This window comes from Oncorhynchus kisutch, linkage group LG26 (genome assembly GCF_002021735.2).
Source record: "Oncorhynchus kisutch isolate 150728-3 linkage group LG26, Okis_V2, whole genome shotgun sequence".
Classification (NCBI taxonomy): Eukaryota; Metazoa; Chordata; class Actinopteri; order Salmoniformes; family Salmonidae; genus Oncorhynchus; species Oncorhynchus kisutch.
The window spans coordinates 18,103,215-18,117,417 of NC_034199.2; the positions used below are offsets into that span (position 1 = coordinate 18,103,215).

The 14,203-nt window shown below is 43.7% G+C and overlaps 1 protein-coding gene across 1 annotated transcript in view; it reads right to left on the minus strand.

Annotated features, from left to right (window-relative positions):
- Positions 1–8,417, minus strand: part of LOC109871277 (insulin-like growth factor-binding protein 2-B) — a 19,946-nt gene extending 11,529 nt beyond the window's left edge. Inside the window, exon 1 of the mRNA XM_020462099.2 lies at positions 8,033–8,417. Coding sequence (XP_020317688.2) covers positions 8,033–8,378 — 346 coding nt within the window. The 5' untranslated portion in view covers positions 8,379–8,417. The remainder of the gene's footprint in view (positions 1–8,032) is intronic.
- Positions 8,418–14,203: the final 5,786 nt, after the last annotated feature.

The following is a 14,203-nucleotide window of genomic DNA, read 5'->3' on the forward strand; positions in this document are numbered from 1 at the left end:
CTAGGGTTTCCAGCATGATGGTGTTGATGTGAGCCATGACCAGCCTTTCAAAGCACTTCATGGTTACCAACGTGAGTGCTACGGGGTGGTAATCATTTAGGCAGGTGGTCTGTTTGAAACATGTACGTATGTAAATTAGACATTTCTGTATTTCATTTTCACAAAATTCACAAAATAATTTCTAAACATTTGTTTTCACTTTGTCATTATGTGGTACTGAGAGTAGATGGGTGAGAAAAAGCATACCTTGGATCAATTTTGAATTCAGTCTGTAACAAAACAAAATGTGGACTAAGTCAACAGGTATGCAAACTTTATGAAGGCACTGTATATGAGCCTCTAGCTGAGAGAGATTGAATCCCGGTCCCACCTGTCTTTTACACTGTTTCTCTTCTATCTGTAAAAATATATATAATTATAAAAAATAAAACAATTGTGGTGGTGGATAAAGTTGTACCCAACTGTTAATCTTTGTTTGGTCCACCTGAAGTTTTATCATCATTGGCAAAGCGTTATCTGTATTACAACAGAAGCTGCTCTCAGTTACTGTCTTTCACACTACCCTTTTGTAGCATCGCTCTCGGTTCACTAAAATCAGGCTGAATTGGCCCAACAATGGATATGGGGTATTTTTAGGAGGGCTCAGAGTTACAAAACGTCTACATTCTGATATAGTTACACTCATTTCCCAATCACTCAGTTTTGAAAACCCGAAACGCTGTTTATAATTTAGCTGAATTTTACTATTCTTATAGAGAACACTGGTGCAGAATTGTTGACTACGGATCAGAACATTACTCCCTATCATGGGAAGCGAGCACGGAATAGTATGGAAGCACTTTTAGCCTGGTTGTCTTGCTGAGTAAGGACTTTCTGCCTGCCTTCTCAGTGGAGGTGAACTACCCCCTGGGGGCACTGTGTGAGCATGTGTGTGTTTGTGCATGTGCCTCTGTGTGTATGTGTGTGTGTGTGTGTGTGTGTGTGTGTGTGTGTGTGTGTGTGTGTGTGTGTGTGTGTGTGTGTGTGTGTGTGTGTGTGTGTGTGTGTGTGTGTGTGTGTGCGTGTGTGTGTGTGTGTCACTCCACTAACTCTTATCTGTAATTAGGGAGACACAAACAGAGGAATGCAGCTCTAAGACAGTAAACCACTCCCAGGAGGGAGAGCAACCCATTGACTTGACAAAGGTATTCAAACAGTATTGAGAGAGAGAGAGAGAGAGAGAGAGAGAGAGAGAGAGAGAGAGAGAGAGAGAGAGAGAGAGAGAGAGAGAGAGAGAGAGAGAGAGAGAGAGAGAGAGAGAGAGAGAGAGAGAGAGAGAGAGAGAGAGAGAGAGAGAGAGAGAGAGAGATTATTTTTTCTTCTCACTTTTGTTTATTATCTAGTTCACCTGCTTTGGCAATGTTAACATATGTTTAACATGCCAATAAAGCCCTTAAATTGAATTGAGAGAAAGAGAGCGAGAGAGGATGAGAGAATGAGAGAGGGGGTATTCAAATCTAATTTTGTGTGTATTTATATACCATTTTTTATTACTTTACTTAGTATGTTTTTCCTCAAAATGTACGGAATGGCTTACTGTCCACTCTGGTTAAAATTTCCACAGCAGTAGAGAGTATAGCGTTCAGAGTTCTGGACAGATTGAATGCTTTGTGGCAGTAGCTTTTGAAATTCCAAATTTCTGAAAATTATACAAGTTTCAGCCAACAACCGTCAGCTTGTTAGTTTTACTTTGAAACACTAGTGTTGATCCCATCTTGGCAGCATAGCAACTGCATGTTAGAAAGTTATGTGAACCTTGGCTTTGAGAATGCTACTGAACATGCTTTCACAGCTGTCTGAATTAGTGACATACAGTATTTACAATGTCAATTAAAACGGTATCGTTCTTTTGGACATTGGTTGTCATTTTCAGTATAACTGTGCTCAAAATGTGGTAAATAGGTTGCAAATCACACCTTTTTTCTTCTGCCAAGATAATGGCCGTACCTTGTGATGGTTCCTTCCACTTGCGGCTAAACCTCTTCAAGCAAGTTCAGTTGGCAAACAGTCAAATTATTGTGTAGGTTTTGTCGAAGCAGGGAGCCCAAAAATATGATGGTTTGCCTCTTCTTCCAGCTCAAGTTTTCTGCTCCCAAAGGACATGAGGTCTAGTCTTGTGACTTAGCGCTTATTCCAAAAGGAATCACAGTCAAAAGTGTCACATCAGTCAACCTTCATAGATTTTGTGTCAATTGCAATGTGTCTAACTTATGCTAAAAAGCTAGCAACAACTCACAAGTAGAGATACAAAGAGTCCCAAAATCATCATCATGGAATAGTAATGATGTGCCTAACATCATCCCCAGGCTAATTGCGCATATAAACACTGACAGGGGTCTGAACTGATTTCACCTGGGTTTTTCTCCTAAAAAAAAACTAGATTTGAATCTTGAGGGTGTGGTTTGATGTGTATGTGTATGTGTTATGATCAATATATGGCAGTTATTGTTGTTTGTTCCTCTTCACTTACCGTAGTTGAGTTATCCCAAGCCCCAAACATCCTGCACCACCGTGCTATCTACGAAATTGTCTAAAGGAATGACAGTTGTGTTTGTGATGCTAATGTTGACTCACGAAATGTGTGGATGTTTGAGTTGGGGGAAAAAACAAGCCTTTGATAATGAACATTTCTTGTTCTTTCAACATAACATTGGCGATGATGTATTGTAAGCTATGTCTTGTTCGTTGTCTCATTGGGTAGTTCTACTGTCTGTAAAGGAATGGGTGTGTTATAGGTTGATTCTGCTGCTACAACTAGTGTGCAGCTGTGCTCAGATGATTTGGGTGCTAACAGGCAGTGCTCCCACGTTAGTGGGAATGTGATCAGGACTGAAATCTAAACCCAACATGAGAAAAACATTTACATCCTTTTCCATAAATTTCACAAAACTCTATTTTGGAAAATACTGACATTATAAATTATTCAACTTTACACTTTTTTTTGTAAATTTTGGGACTACAATTGATGTTTGCGACTACTATCAATTCCACATGGAACATTTTTAACCAGAGAAGGAGTTTTGTTTTTGGTTCAGCTCCTCTAAGTATTTGTCATTATTTCATTTCATTGGATCATCCATGATCCAGTTGCAGAGGGAGGTGTTTAGTTCCAGGGTCCTTAGCTTCGTGATGAGATCTGAGGGAACTATGGTGTTGAACGCTGAGCTGTAGTCAATGAATAGCATTCTCACATACAGTGCCTTGCGAAAGTATTCGGCCCCCTTGAACTTTGCGACCTTTTGCCACATTTCAGGCTTCAAACATAAAGATATAAAACTGTATTTTTTGGTGAAGAATCAACAACAAGTGGGACACAATCATGATGTGGAACGACATTTATTGGATTTTTCAAACTTTTTTAACAAATCAAAAACTGAAGAATTGGGCGTGCAAAATTATTCAGCCCCCTTAAGTTAATACTTTGTAGCGCCACCTTTTGCTGCGATTACAGCTGTAAGTCGCTTGGGGTATGTCTCTATCAGTTTTGCACATCGAAAGAGACTGACATTTTTTCCCATTCCTCCTTGCAAAACAGCTCGAGCTCAGTGAGGTTGGATGGAGAGCATTTGTGAACAGCAGTTTTCAGTTCTTTCCACAGATTCTCGATTGGATTCAGGTCTGGACTTTGACTTGGCCATTCTAACACTTGGATATGTTTCTTTTTGAACCATTTCATTGTAGATTTTGCTTTATGTTTTGGATCATTGTCTTGTTGGAAGACAAATCTCCGTCCCAGTCTCAGGTCTTTTGCAGACTCCATCAGGTTTTCTTCCAGAATGGTCCTGTATTTGGCTCCATCCATCTTCCCATCAATTTTAACCATCTTCCCTGTCCCTGCTGAAGAAAAGCAGGCCCAAACCATGATGCTGCCACCACCATGTTTGACAGTGGGGATGGTGTGTTCAGGGTGATGAGCTGTGTTGCTTTTACGCCAAACATAACATTTGCATTGTTGCCAAAAAGTTCAATTTTGGTTTCATCTGACCAGAGCACCTTCTTCCACATGTTGGGTGTGTCTCCCAGGTGGCTTGTGGCAAACTTTAAACGACACATTTTATGGATATCTTTAAGAAATGGCTTTCTTCTTGCCACTCTTCCATAAAGGCCAGATTTGTGCAATATACGACTGATTGTTGTCCTATGGACAGAGTCTCCCACCTCAGCTGTAGATCTCTGCAGTTCATCCAGAGTGATCATGGGCCTCTTGGCTGCATCTCTGATCAGTCTTCTCCTTGTATGAGCTGAAAGTTTAGAGGGACGGCCAGGTCTTGGTAGATTTGCAGTGGTCTGATACTCCTTCCATTTCAATATTGTCGCTTGCACAGTGCTCCTTGGGATGTTTAAAGCTTGGGAAATCTTTTTGTATCCAAATCCGGCTTTAAACTTCTTCACAACAGTATCTCAGACCTGCCTGGTGTGTTCCTTGTTCTTCATGATGCTCTCTGCGCTTTTAACGGACCTCTGAGACTATCACAGTGCAGGTGCATTTATACTGGAGACTTGATTACACACAGGTGGATTGTATTTATCATCATTAGTCATTTAGGTCAACATTGGATCATTCAGAGATCCTCACTGAACTTCTGGAGAGAGTTTGCTGCACTGAAAGTAAAGGGGCTGAATAATTTTGCAAGCCCAATTTTTCAGTTTTTGATTTGTTAAAAAAGTTTGAAATATCCAATAAATGTCGTTCCACTTCATGATTGTGTCCCACTTGTTGTTGATTCTTCACAAAAAAATACAGTTTTATATCTTTATGTTTGAAGCCTGAAATGTGGCAAAAGATCGCAAAGTTCAAAGGGGGCCGAATACTTACGCAAGGCACCGTATGTGTTCCTTTTGTCCAAGTAGGTAAGGACAGTGTTGAGTACAATAGAGATTGCATCATATGTGGATCTGTTGAGGCGGTATGCAAATCGGAGTGGGTCTAGGGTTTCTGGGATAATGGTGTTGATGTCAGCCATGACCAGCCTTTCAAAGCACTTCATGGCTACAGACGTGAGTGCTACGGGTCGGTAATCATTTTGGCAGGTTACCTTAGTGTTAATTTCGGCACAGGGACTATGGTGGTCTGCTTGAAACATGTTGGTATTACAGACTAAGTCAGGGACAGGTTGAAAATGTCAGTAAAGACACTTGCCAGTTGGTCAGCGCATGCTCGGAGTACACGTCCTGGTAATCCGTCTGGCCCTCACATCGGCTAGGGAGAGCTTGATCACACAGTCGTCCGGAACGGTAATTTAGCTTGTCTGGTAGGTTCATGTCGCTGGGCAGCTCGTGCCTGTGCTTCCCTTTGTAGTCTGTAATACTTTGCAAGCCCTGCCACGAGAGTCAGAGATGGTGTAGTATGATTTAGTCTTAGTCCTGTATTGACACTTTGTCTGTTTGATGGTTCCTCTGGGGGCATAGCAGAAGCTCTACCCTTTAAAGCTCAGTGCGGATTTTTCCTGTAATCCATGGCTTCTGGTTGGGGTATGTACTTACAGTCACTGTGGTGGTGATGTCATCGATGCACTTATTGATGAAGCCAGTGACTGCTGTGGTGTACTCCTCAATGCCATCAGAATAGTCCCGGGAACATTCCAGTCTGTACTAGCAAAACAGACTAAATTGTGCATCATCAGTATTCATTATACATCACCAGTAATACCTGGTTTGCATACCTATTCTTGCCTTAACATTTACTGGTAGATATCATAACTTGGAACATCTTTCCTACTGCTTTCCTCCATGCAACAACCAGTTGTTTGAGAGCTGCATGCTGTCTCTGCCCATCAGATTATCTATAGGCTATATGTGTGCAGCAAGCATGTGATAAATAATCAACTTAACAAATGAACAGCTTTGGGGTCCATCTGTTTTTTTTAAAATCAATTATATAGCCTCGATAAAAAAATGACATTATTACATTATACTGTATTTATTGGCGCAAGCGGGCCACTGACGGGGATGATCGACTGCCTTGGAGGGTTTCCCAAACCTTCCCTGTATGTTGGTTTAGCCCTGACACACACAGACAGGGGCATTCCCCTGCCTTTGTTTCCTATTCAGAAAGTTGGTTTACTTTTGGTCAATTGCACATTAATGTTCAAATAAATCATGATGATAAAAAAGCCACTTTTTAACCAAAAACTAATGTGACCAGATAAAAAATTGGTAGCTTGGAAAACTTTATTTTCAGAGTTGCTTCCCCACACTGTTAATGGATATGCATTTGGACTTTCTCCCTGACTTTCTATTTTCATTTGGACTTTTTCCGGAACTTGGGCTGGGCTAATGAAGGCTGTGTTTGAAGCTTTGGTCTACCAGACATTCTGAGCATTGGGAGAAAGTCTGGTGAACAAGATTATGATGTGCATAACTTGGCTAACTAATGCTAACAAGTTGCTACCGTGTACAGCTGCTATTGCGAGCTCTGCCTTCATAACATATTTGATTTGTTTGGAAATTGACTCAGAATTCTCAGAGTTCTCCAGGCACGTAACTTTTCCTTTCGGAACAGGTTCAAGCTAATGCTAATGGGGTTCAATAAAGGTACTAACATGCAGTTGCCACCCAGAGTGCACCCTCTCTATCCTTACAGATGTTAGATCTTAATGTGATCACCCTATTGTTACAGGAAATGTCCTGCACAGCTAGAAATGCAAACCTTTAGTGTTTTGAGGTTTAAAAAGGCTTCTAAAGTTTGTAATTTCCACTGTATAATGTCTGATTTAATTAGAATCCACACAATAATTTACATGATTTTCCTGCTGTGGGAAATGGGTCAAATTAAGTCTCTCTCTCTCTCTCTCTCTCTCTCTCTCTCTCTCTCTCTCTCTCTCTCTCTCTCTCTCTCTCTCTCTCTCTCTCTGTGTGTGTGTGTAATTTACAACCTGTAGGGGTGTGAGCACACCATTACCTGCGGGGCTACAAGGGCAATCCCAGTTCACAGACAATGCATAGAGAAGGAGGAGAAAGAGAGAAAGTACGAGACAATAAAGAGGCAAACATGTAGTTGTTTGCAATCAACATGCAAAGACAGTCACTATTAGCTCTTCCAAATCTGGGAATCTTTTTGTCAGAACCCACTGTTTTTGAGAGACTGAATGCAGTTCCAGCCTATGCATTGTGTGCTCAGTGAGATGAGGACAAATCTTCAAACATCCACCCAAGCACAGAATCCCTTGAAAATGAAGAGTTCATCCTGAGTGTACTGTATGTACTCTGAAGTTTTGTGCGTTTATTTTGGTACGAAAGCACATGAGTTCGTACAGCATTTCCCATTGCTGAAAGATGTGATGTCATGCCAATAACAGCAACAGTTATCAACAAACACATGATGGAGGGAGGGAGATGGATGGAGGGTGGAGGGGGGAGCTATGTGTAGGAATATGTCATGCTACCTAATTAAAGATAATTTAGAGAGCCCCAAGCTTACAAGACACCTGGCACCTGATAGTGCCTCTTTTACACTTGACTGGCTCATGAAATGGAAATCTCATGTGAAGGGGATGCTGTATGATAGATGGCACTAAGTTACTGCCGGCACGATTAATCTTTGACCTGTGCTTTGGGCATAAAAAAAGGGGGAAAATTGTCATGCACTTACTTTGTTTAAAAAAAACTGAGAAATAGGATCAGACAAACATGGTTAGCAGTTTGAAAAAAATAGATGAATAGCATTTGGATCTACCTGTTAGTCCAAACACACCACTGATGTCAACATTCATTCCCAGAAATCAATGATGATCCATTGAACAAATCCTTGTTATTTCTAAATACATGTTTTGCCATTTACACCTAATAAGGGGACTACTTGGGGTATTGATTTCTAATGGAAACATATAGAGAAGCAATAGATCTCCAGTATACCAGCCTATGACATTCAGCAGATATCATGCACTTCAATATTGTGAACTCCTTTGTGGCCGATTAAAGACATGTATAACACAGAATACTTGTAACCCTACAATAATGATAACCTTCTCTTAGCGACAGTCTAGTTACTTACCACTCTTGTCCTGATGCTCTTGAGTGAGGTTGTGTGAGCATCGTCCTGACCCCTGAACCAGCTGCTCCAAGGGCAATTCTGAATCTGCAGTGGGATAACAATGCAGCCCTGTGGAACACCGCGGTGTGTAGATGCCGCAGAATTCGCCTTCTAACCGGGAACACACTGGGCAGCAGCCACAGCCAGGCTCCCTGACTATCTCAGTGCAGGTTGTAGCAAGCTTAGGACATGCAGCTTGGCGCTCCGCAGCACAGCTCGGACAATGGAATACCACGCCCCCGAGCAATAGACCCGGCAGAGCAAGAAATGTAAGCAGCAGCAAACTGCAGCCATAATATAGCACCATTCTACCTCGAGCTGTACCGTCTAATAAAGAGTAACATGAATAGATAAGGATGTAAACTTTGGGTCCAAAAGTGGAACCTTCAACTGTGTTAGCATAGTAAACAAGTGGGAGACCCAGTGGTGCAATCTGCAGGGTCCTATCAACTGTCATGTTTCTGATATTTTATGTCTTGAAGGCAGGTAATTAACGACATGTAGCTTGCAGTGAGTTGTCTCTTGCATAACCTTAGTGTGCAGTAGATAACGAATTATTGAAGGAACAAATGATCAAATGTCAATCTCTGAATAAATATGTTTGAATAGCCATGCTTCGACTATAACAAGAGCTTGCTTTGTGCTTTCAAATGATATTATCTTTACTTAGAACATTTTAAATATTATCTTAGGCTGCACTGCTGTCCCGAGTGAAAAAGGATCCTAAGCATTAATACATCTGATTCAGCCATAATGTCAAGATAATTTTTGCTCTTCATGAGAGTATGTTTAAACAACAAGCAGCAGAGCAGATAAACAGGACTTTCCAAGGGAATATTACAGCGTGTGCTGGGTGTCTCTGACGTGACCACTCCATTTCTCGCATTTCCATTTACACTCAATTAAAGCTGTCCCAAGGACCGAAATGGATCTCCCTCCCCCATATGTCCCATTGATTTATTGGTAGTGAGTAGGGGTTGTTGTGCTTATCCAGCAAGCAGGCTTCTGTAAACTCATACAGGGTATCTGTGTCTCTTGGCCACTGTGGAGAGCAATGTTTGTTGACTCAAGGGGTCCAAAGATAGCACAACCACTGTAGGAGCCTATCCTGCAGGGGCCTACGTTAGCAGATATTAATGAAGCTTATTTGTCTTAGTGGGTGCCTTCTTACTTTATAGCATGTACAGTTGAAGTCAGAAGATTACATACACCTTAGCTAAGTATATTTAAACTCAGAATTTCACAATTTCTGATATTTAATCTGAGTTAAACTTCCCTGTCTTAGGTCAGTTAGGATCACCACTTTATTTTAAGAATGTGAAATGTCAGAATAATAGTAGAGAGAATGATTTATTTCAGCTTGTATTTCTTTCATCACATTCCCAGTGGGTCAGAAGTGTACATACACTCAATTAGTATTTGGTAGCATTGCCTTTAAACTGTTTAACTTGGGTCAAACAGTTTGGGTAGCCTTCCACAAGCTTCCCACAATAAGTTGGGTGAATTTTGGCCCATTGCTCCAGAAAGAGCTGGTGTAACTGAGTCAGGTTTGTAGGCCTCCTTACTCGCACGCACTTTTTCAGTTCTGCCCACAAATTTTCTATGGGATTGAGGTCAGGGCTTTGTGATGAACACTCCATCAGGGCTTTGTGATGGACACTTCAATACCCCGACTTTGTTGTCCTTAAGCAATTTTGACACAACTTTGGAAGTATGCTTGGGGTCATTGTCCAATTGGAAGACCCATTTGTGACCAAGCTTTAACTGATGACTTGAGATGTTGCTTCAATATATCCACATAATTTTACTTCCTCATGATGCCATCTATTTTGTGAAGTGCACCAGTCATTTTACTGTGGATATAGATACTTTATTACCTGTTTCCTCCAGCATCTTCACAAGGTCCTTTGCTGTTGTCCTGGGATTGATTTGCACTTTTCGCACCAAAGTACGTTCATCTCTAGGAGACAGAACGCGTCTCCTTCCTAAGCGGTATGACGGCTGCGTGGTCCCATGGTGTTTATACTTGCGTACTATTGTTTGTACAGATGAACGTGGTACCTTCAGGTGTTTGGAAATTGGTCCCAAGGATGAACCAGACTTTTGGAGGTCTACAATTTATTTCTGAGGTCTTGGCTGATTTCTTTTGATTTCCCCATGGTGTCAAGCAAAGAGGCACTGAGTTTGAAGGTAGGTCTTGAAATACATCCACAGGTACACCTCCAATTGACTCAAATTATGTCAATTAGCCTATCAGAAGCTTCTAAAGCCATGACATATTTTCTGGAATTTTCCAAGCTGTTTAAAGGCACAGTCAACTTAGTGTATGTAAACTTCTGAAACACTGGAATTCTGATACAGTGGATTATAAGTGAATTAATCTGTCTGTAAACAATTGTTGGAAAAATTACTTATGTCATGCACAAAGTAGATGTCCTAACCGACTAGCCAAAACTATAGTTTGTTAACAAGACATTTGTGGAGTGGTTGAACCTAACCTAACCTAAGTGTATGTAAACCTCCGACTTCAACTGTATATATACTGTACAGTATATGGTCAGCGGGTTGCCTACCTGGAATGAATCGTAGAGGGCAGAGGAGGAAGCTGAAAGGCTAGTTTGGATAGTCCATTAATTACATTTGATGACTACCTTACCATGGGATTCATAATATGAGATATATATGAGATCTCTCGAACACCTATGAAACTAAATGTAATTCACCCATGTAAACATTAGCTTTCACATGACAATCAAGGGAACTCTAGCTGAGAGCCAATGATACATTATAATTTGAAGGCTCAAATTATAATTTGAGGGCTGGGTTTACGCCATTTGTTATAATTAAGTAATTGACCGTATCTTTGTAGACAGGTATGACTCTATGGTTAAATTATGATCACAACTGAGGATAGCCACAACATTTTTGCAGGATGGCACACTGGGCGACCGGGTGAGAGGGAGAACACTAGTGTACCTTTTCCAGTTGACATACTTTTCCACACTTAAACACCCTTCCTGCGTCTGACCTGGAGTGAGAAGTGGAATATCCGGCTTACAGAATAGCTTTACCTGTCGTGCCTCTGTGTGCCGCGACCTGGGACCACCAGCCTGGGAGGACACCTCTGGGCCCGGCATGTGAGGTAATGTATGTCTGTCCATCCATTCTCTTGTCACCATGTTTGTGGTTCCCTCCCCTACCACCCAGCGGCCACTGTGGATCAGACCTGGGTTCAAATAGCATTTTTTTTCTTTCAAATACTTGCGTCTGATTGAGTCTCCCTAGAGCGCAGATGGGCAGGATCTACACTTTTGGGACTATACCGTGCATTGGTTCCACTGTGCCAAGCAAGCTCAATAGTATTTCAAAAGAAAGTAAAGTATTTCAAAAGAAAACATAATTTGAACCCAGGTCTGTCATGGATGTACTGAATTGGCTGTGGTTACTCTTTTGGTGCATTCACACTACAATTTGCCCAGGGCTAAGAGCCACCTTATCCCAGGGTTAAGGGATATGGTTAGCAGCAACTTTTCCCGGTTAGCCCCAGAAACTTGGTGCCAAAATAGCGAATGTAAAACAAGAACAACGCCTTGATTTCTCACTGTCCAATCACAAAATTAGCACTTTCACTTAATTTACATATGCTTGTGATGCCAGTAACGTGTTCTGCATAATTTTATTTGTCAAATTAATATAATTTAATCCTTCCACCTGAGGACACAAAACAGAGCACATTAAGAACAATGCAGTGTGAAAAAGCCTTTTATAGGAACAGATAGGAATGCACATGACAGAAGAGACGTCTAGGAGGTTCTACAGTAATAACCTCAGTGTAGAGGAACAGGTATAGAATAAGCTTATACCCTTCCGAATAGCTTACCCTAACCATTAGACAGGGAAACAAACAACTAGGGGTAATTTCATATACTCAGACAGAGTGCAGTCCCAGTACAGGCTATGGAGCCCCTGTGGATATCCAACGACTGTGTCTGTACTCACTGTCAGGGTCATTTTGTCATTACCACATTCTTTCCACCCCCGAGTCATCGAATTAAGCATGACAAGCCCCAAAATGCGCAGGCAAGTTCAATGACAGGGGTGCGGATCTCTCTCCCCAGCATGAGGAGGGCAGGCGTGCAGGAGGTGGAGTCTTGGACAGTGGAGCGGCATGACATGAGTACCATAGGCAGGTGCTTGTCCCAGTCACGCTGGTGTTTGGCTGTCCAAGCGTTTTGTTGAAGCGCTCCACAAGGCCATAACTTTGAGGATGGAGAGGAGTAGTGAGGGTCTTGTGCATACCCAGCCTCTCACACACAGTGACGAACACACAGGACTCACAATTATGCCTTGGTTGCTGTGGTGGGACTCCACAGCTCCAAACTTGCTGAACATCCCTGCTGTCATGGCGTCGACTATGGTATCTGCCTCCTGGTCAGGCAGAGCAAAGGTCTCGGGTCATTTTATTAAATAGTCCATGGCCTTGAGCACCCAGCGGTTTCCACTGTCTGTGGTGGGGAACAGTTCAACTACATTCACTCCCCCCCTCCCCATGGGAGCCTCCATTGGGAACTGTTAGAGCTGAGCATGAGAGCGGTCTGGAGGGCCCTTTCTCGCTGTGCAGTTGTCACAGCGGCGGCAAAAGTCCTCCACATCCCTCTTGTGCTTCCCCCATTAAAAGCCCTGACAGAGGCGGTGGAGTGTTTTTGTGACCCCAAAGTATCCAGTCCCCACCCCCCCCATGAGTGCTCTGGAGCACAGCCTCCCGCAGTGCTTTTGGGACCATCACCTGCACCGTCTCCTCTCCCGTAGCTGACCCCTTCCATGCCCGCTGTAGCACGCCATCAGCCAGCCGCAGTCTCTCAAACTTTGACCACAACCCTTTGGTCACGAGTAAGAGCACTGCCACCTCTTCCCACGGTGGCTTCAGCTGCGCCTCTACTCACTGTAGCCCTGGCTGTAGGTCTGTGTCCCGTCCCTGCTGCTGCCCCCATTCAGCCACGTTGACAGTCTGCAGCTCACAGCAGACAGGCCTGCTTGCCCGACACACTGTGGTACAGACCCCCTCCTCCACGCACAGCTCTCTCTCATGGCACTCTCTCCGCTCACAGTGGCGGCAGCCATCTGCAGTACAGTGCCGACGGGACATGGCGTCGGTGTTGGAGTGGTGTGCCCCTGCCCTGTATGGCTGAAGCTCCTCCAACCAGCATGCAACCTGTCCCTCTGGCTCTCAGAAAGACATGAGCCACTGGAAAGCAGAGTGGTCAGTCCTGACATTAAATGGCAGGCCACCCAGGTAGTACTTGAAGTGTTTGATGGAAGCCACAACAGGGGCTCCCACCAGGTGACACAGTACCAGCACTACTGTGTCACTCTCTACCCCTCTGGCCCCACCTGGGCCAGCACCCCACCCATGCCCACATTGCTCGCATCTGTGTCCAGGATAAAGGGCAAGGTAAGGTCAGGGGGGCAAGCACAGGGGCCTCGATCAGTGCACATTTGAGGGTGATGAAGGCCTCCTCGCACCCCACTGTCCAAGTGAAGGCCTTGTCCTTCTGCAGCAGGCGGTTCAGGAAGAGCAGCGACGCCAGGCCCTGGAAGCTCTTCAGCTGATGCTGGCCAGTCTTGGACAGCCCCGACCTTATCCTCCATGGTGCTGATACCCTCCTTCCCCACTCGGTGGCCCAAGAAGGACACCTCTCTCCTCAGGAAGTGGCACTCCTCGGGGTGGAGCTTCAGGCCTGCGGCAGCCACCCTCTCCAGCACATGCTGTAGTGCCCCCAGGGCTGACTGGAAGGAGCTGCCATGGGCCAGGATGTTGTTGAGGTATATCAGACACTCCTGTTGGGGGATGCCATCCAGCACCCTGTCCATCAAACGCTCAAAAGTAGCTGGGGCGTTACACAGGCCGGAGCACAGGTCCTTGATCTGCCAGTGTCAACAGTTAGTGGAGAACACAGTTTTGGCTCTGGCCTCTGGGGAGAGGGGTACCTGCCAGTAGCCACTGCGGATGTCTATTGAGGAGAACTAGGAGGACCCCCTAACCGCGTCCAGCAACTCACCAATACGTGGTATGAGGAATGAGTCCTTCCTGGTTACCTCATTCAGCCGCCTGTAGTCCTCACAGAACCTCAG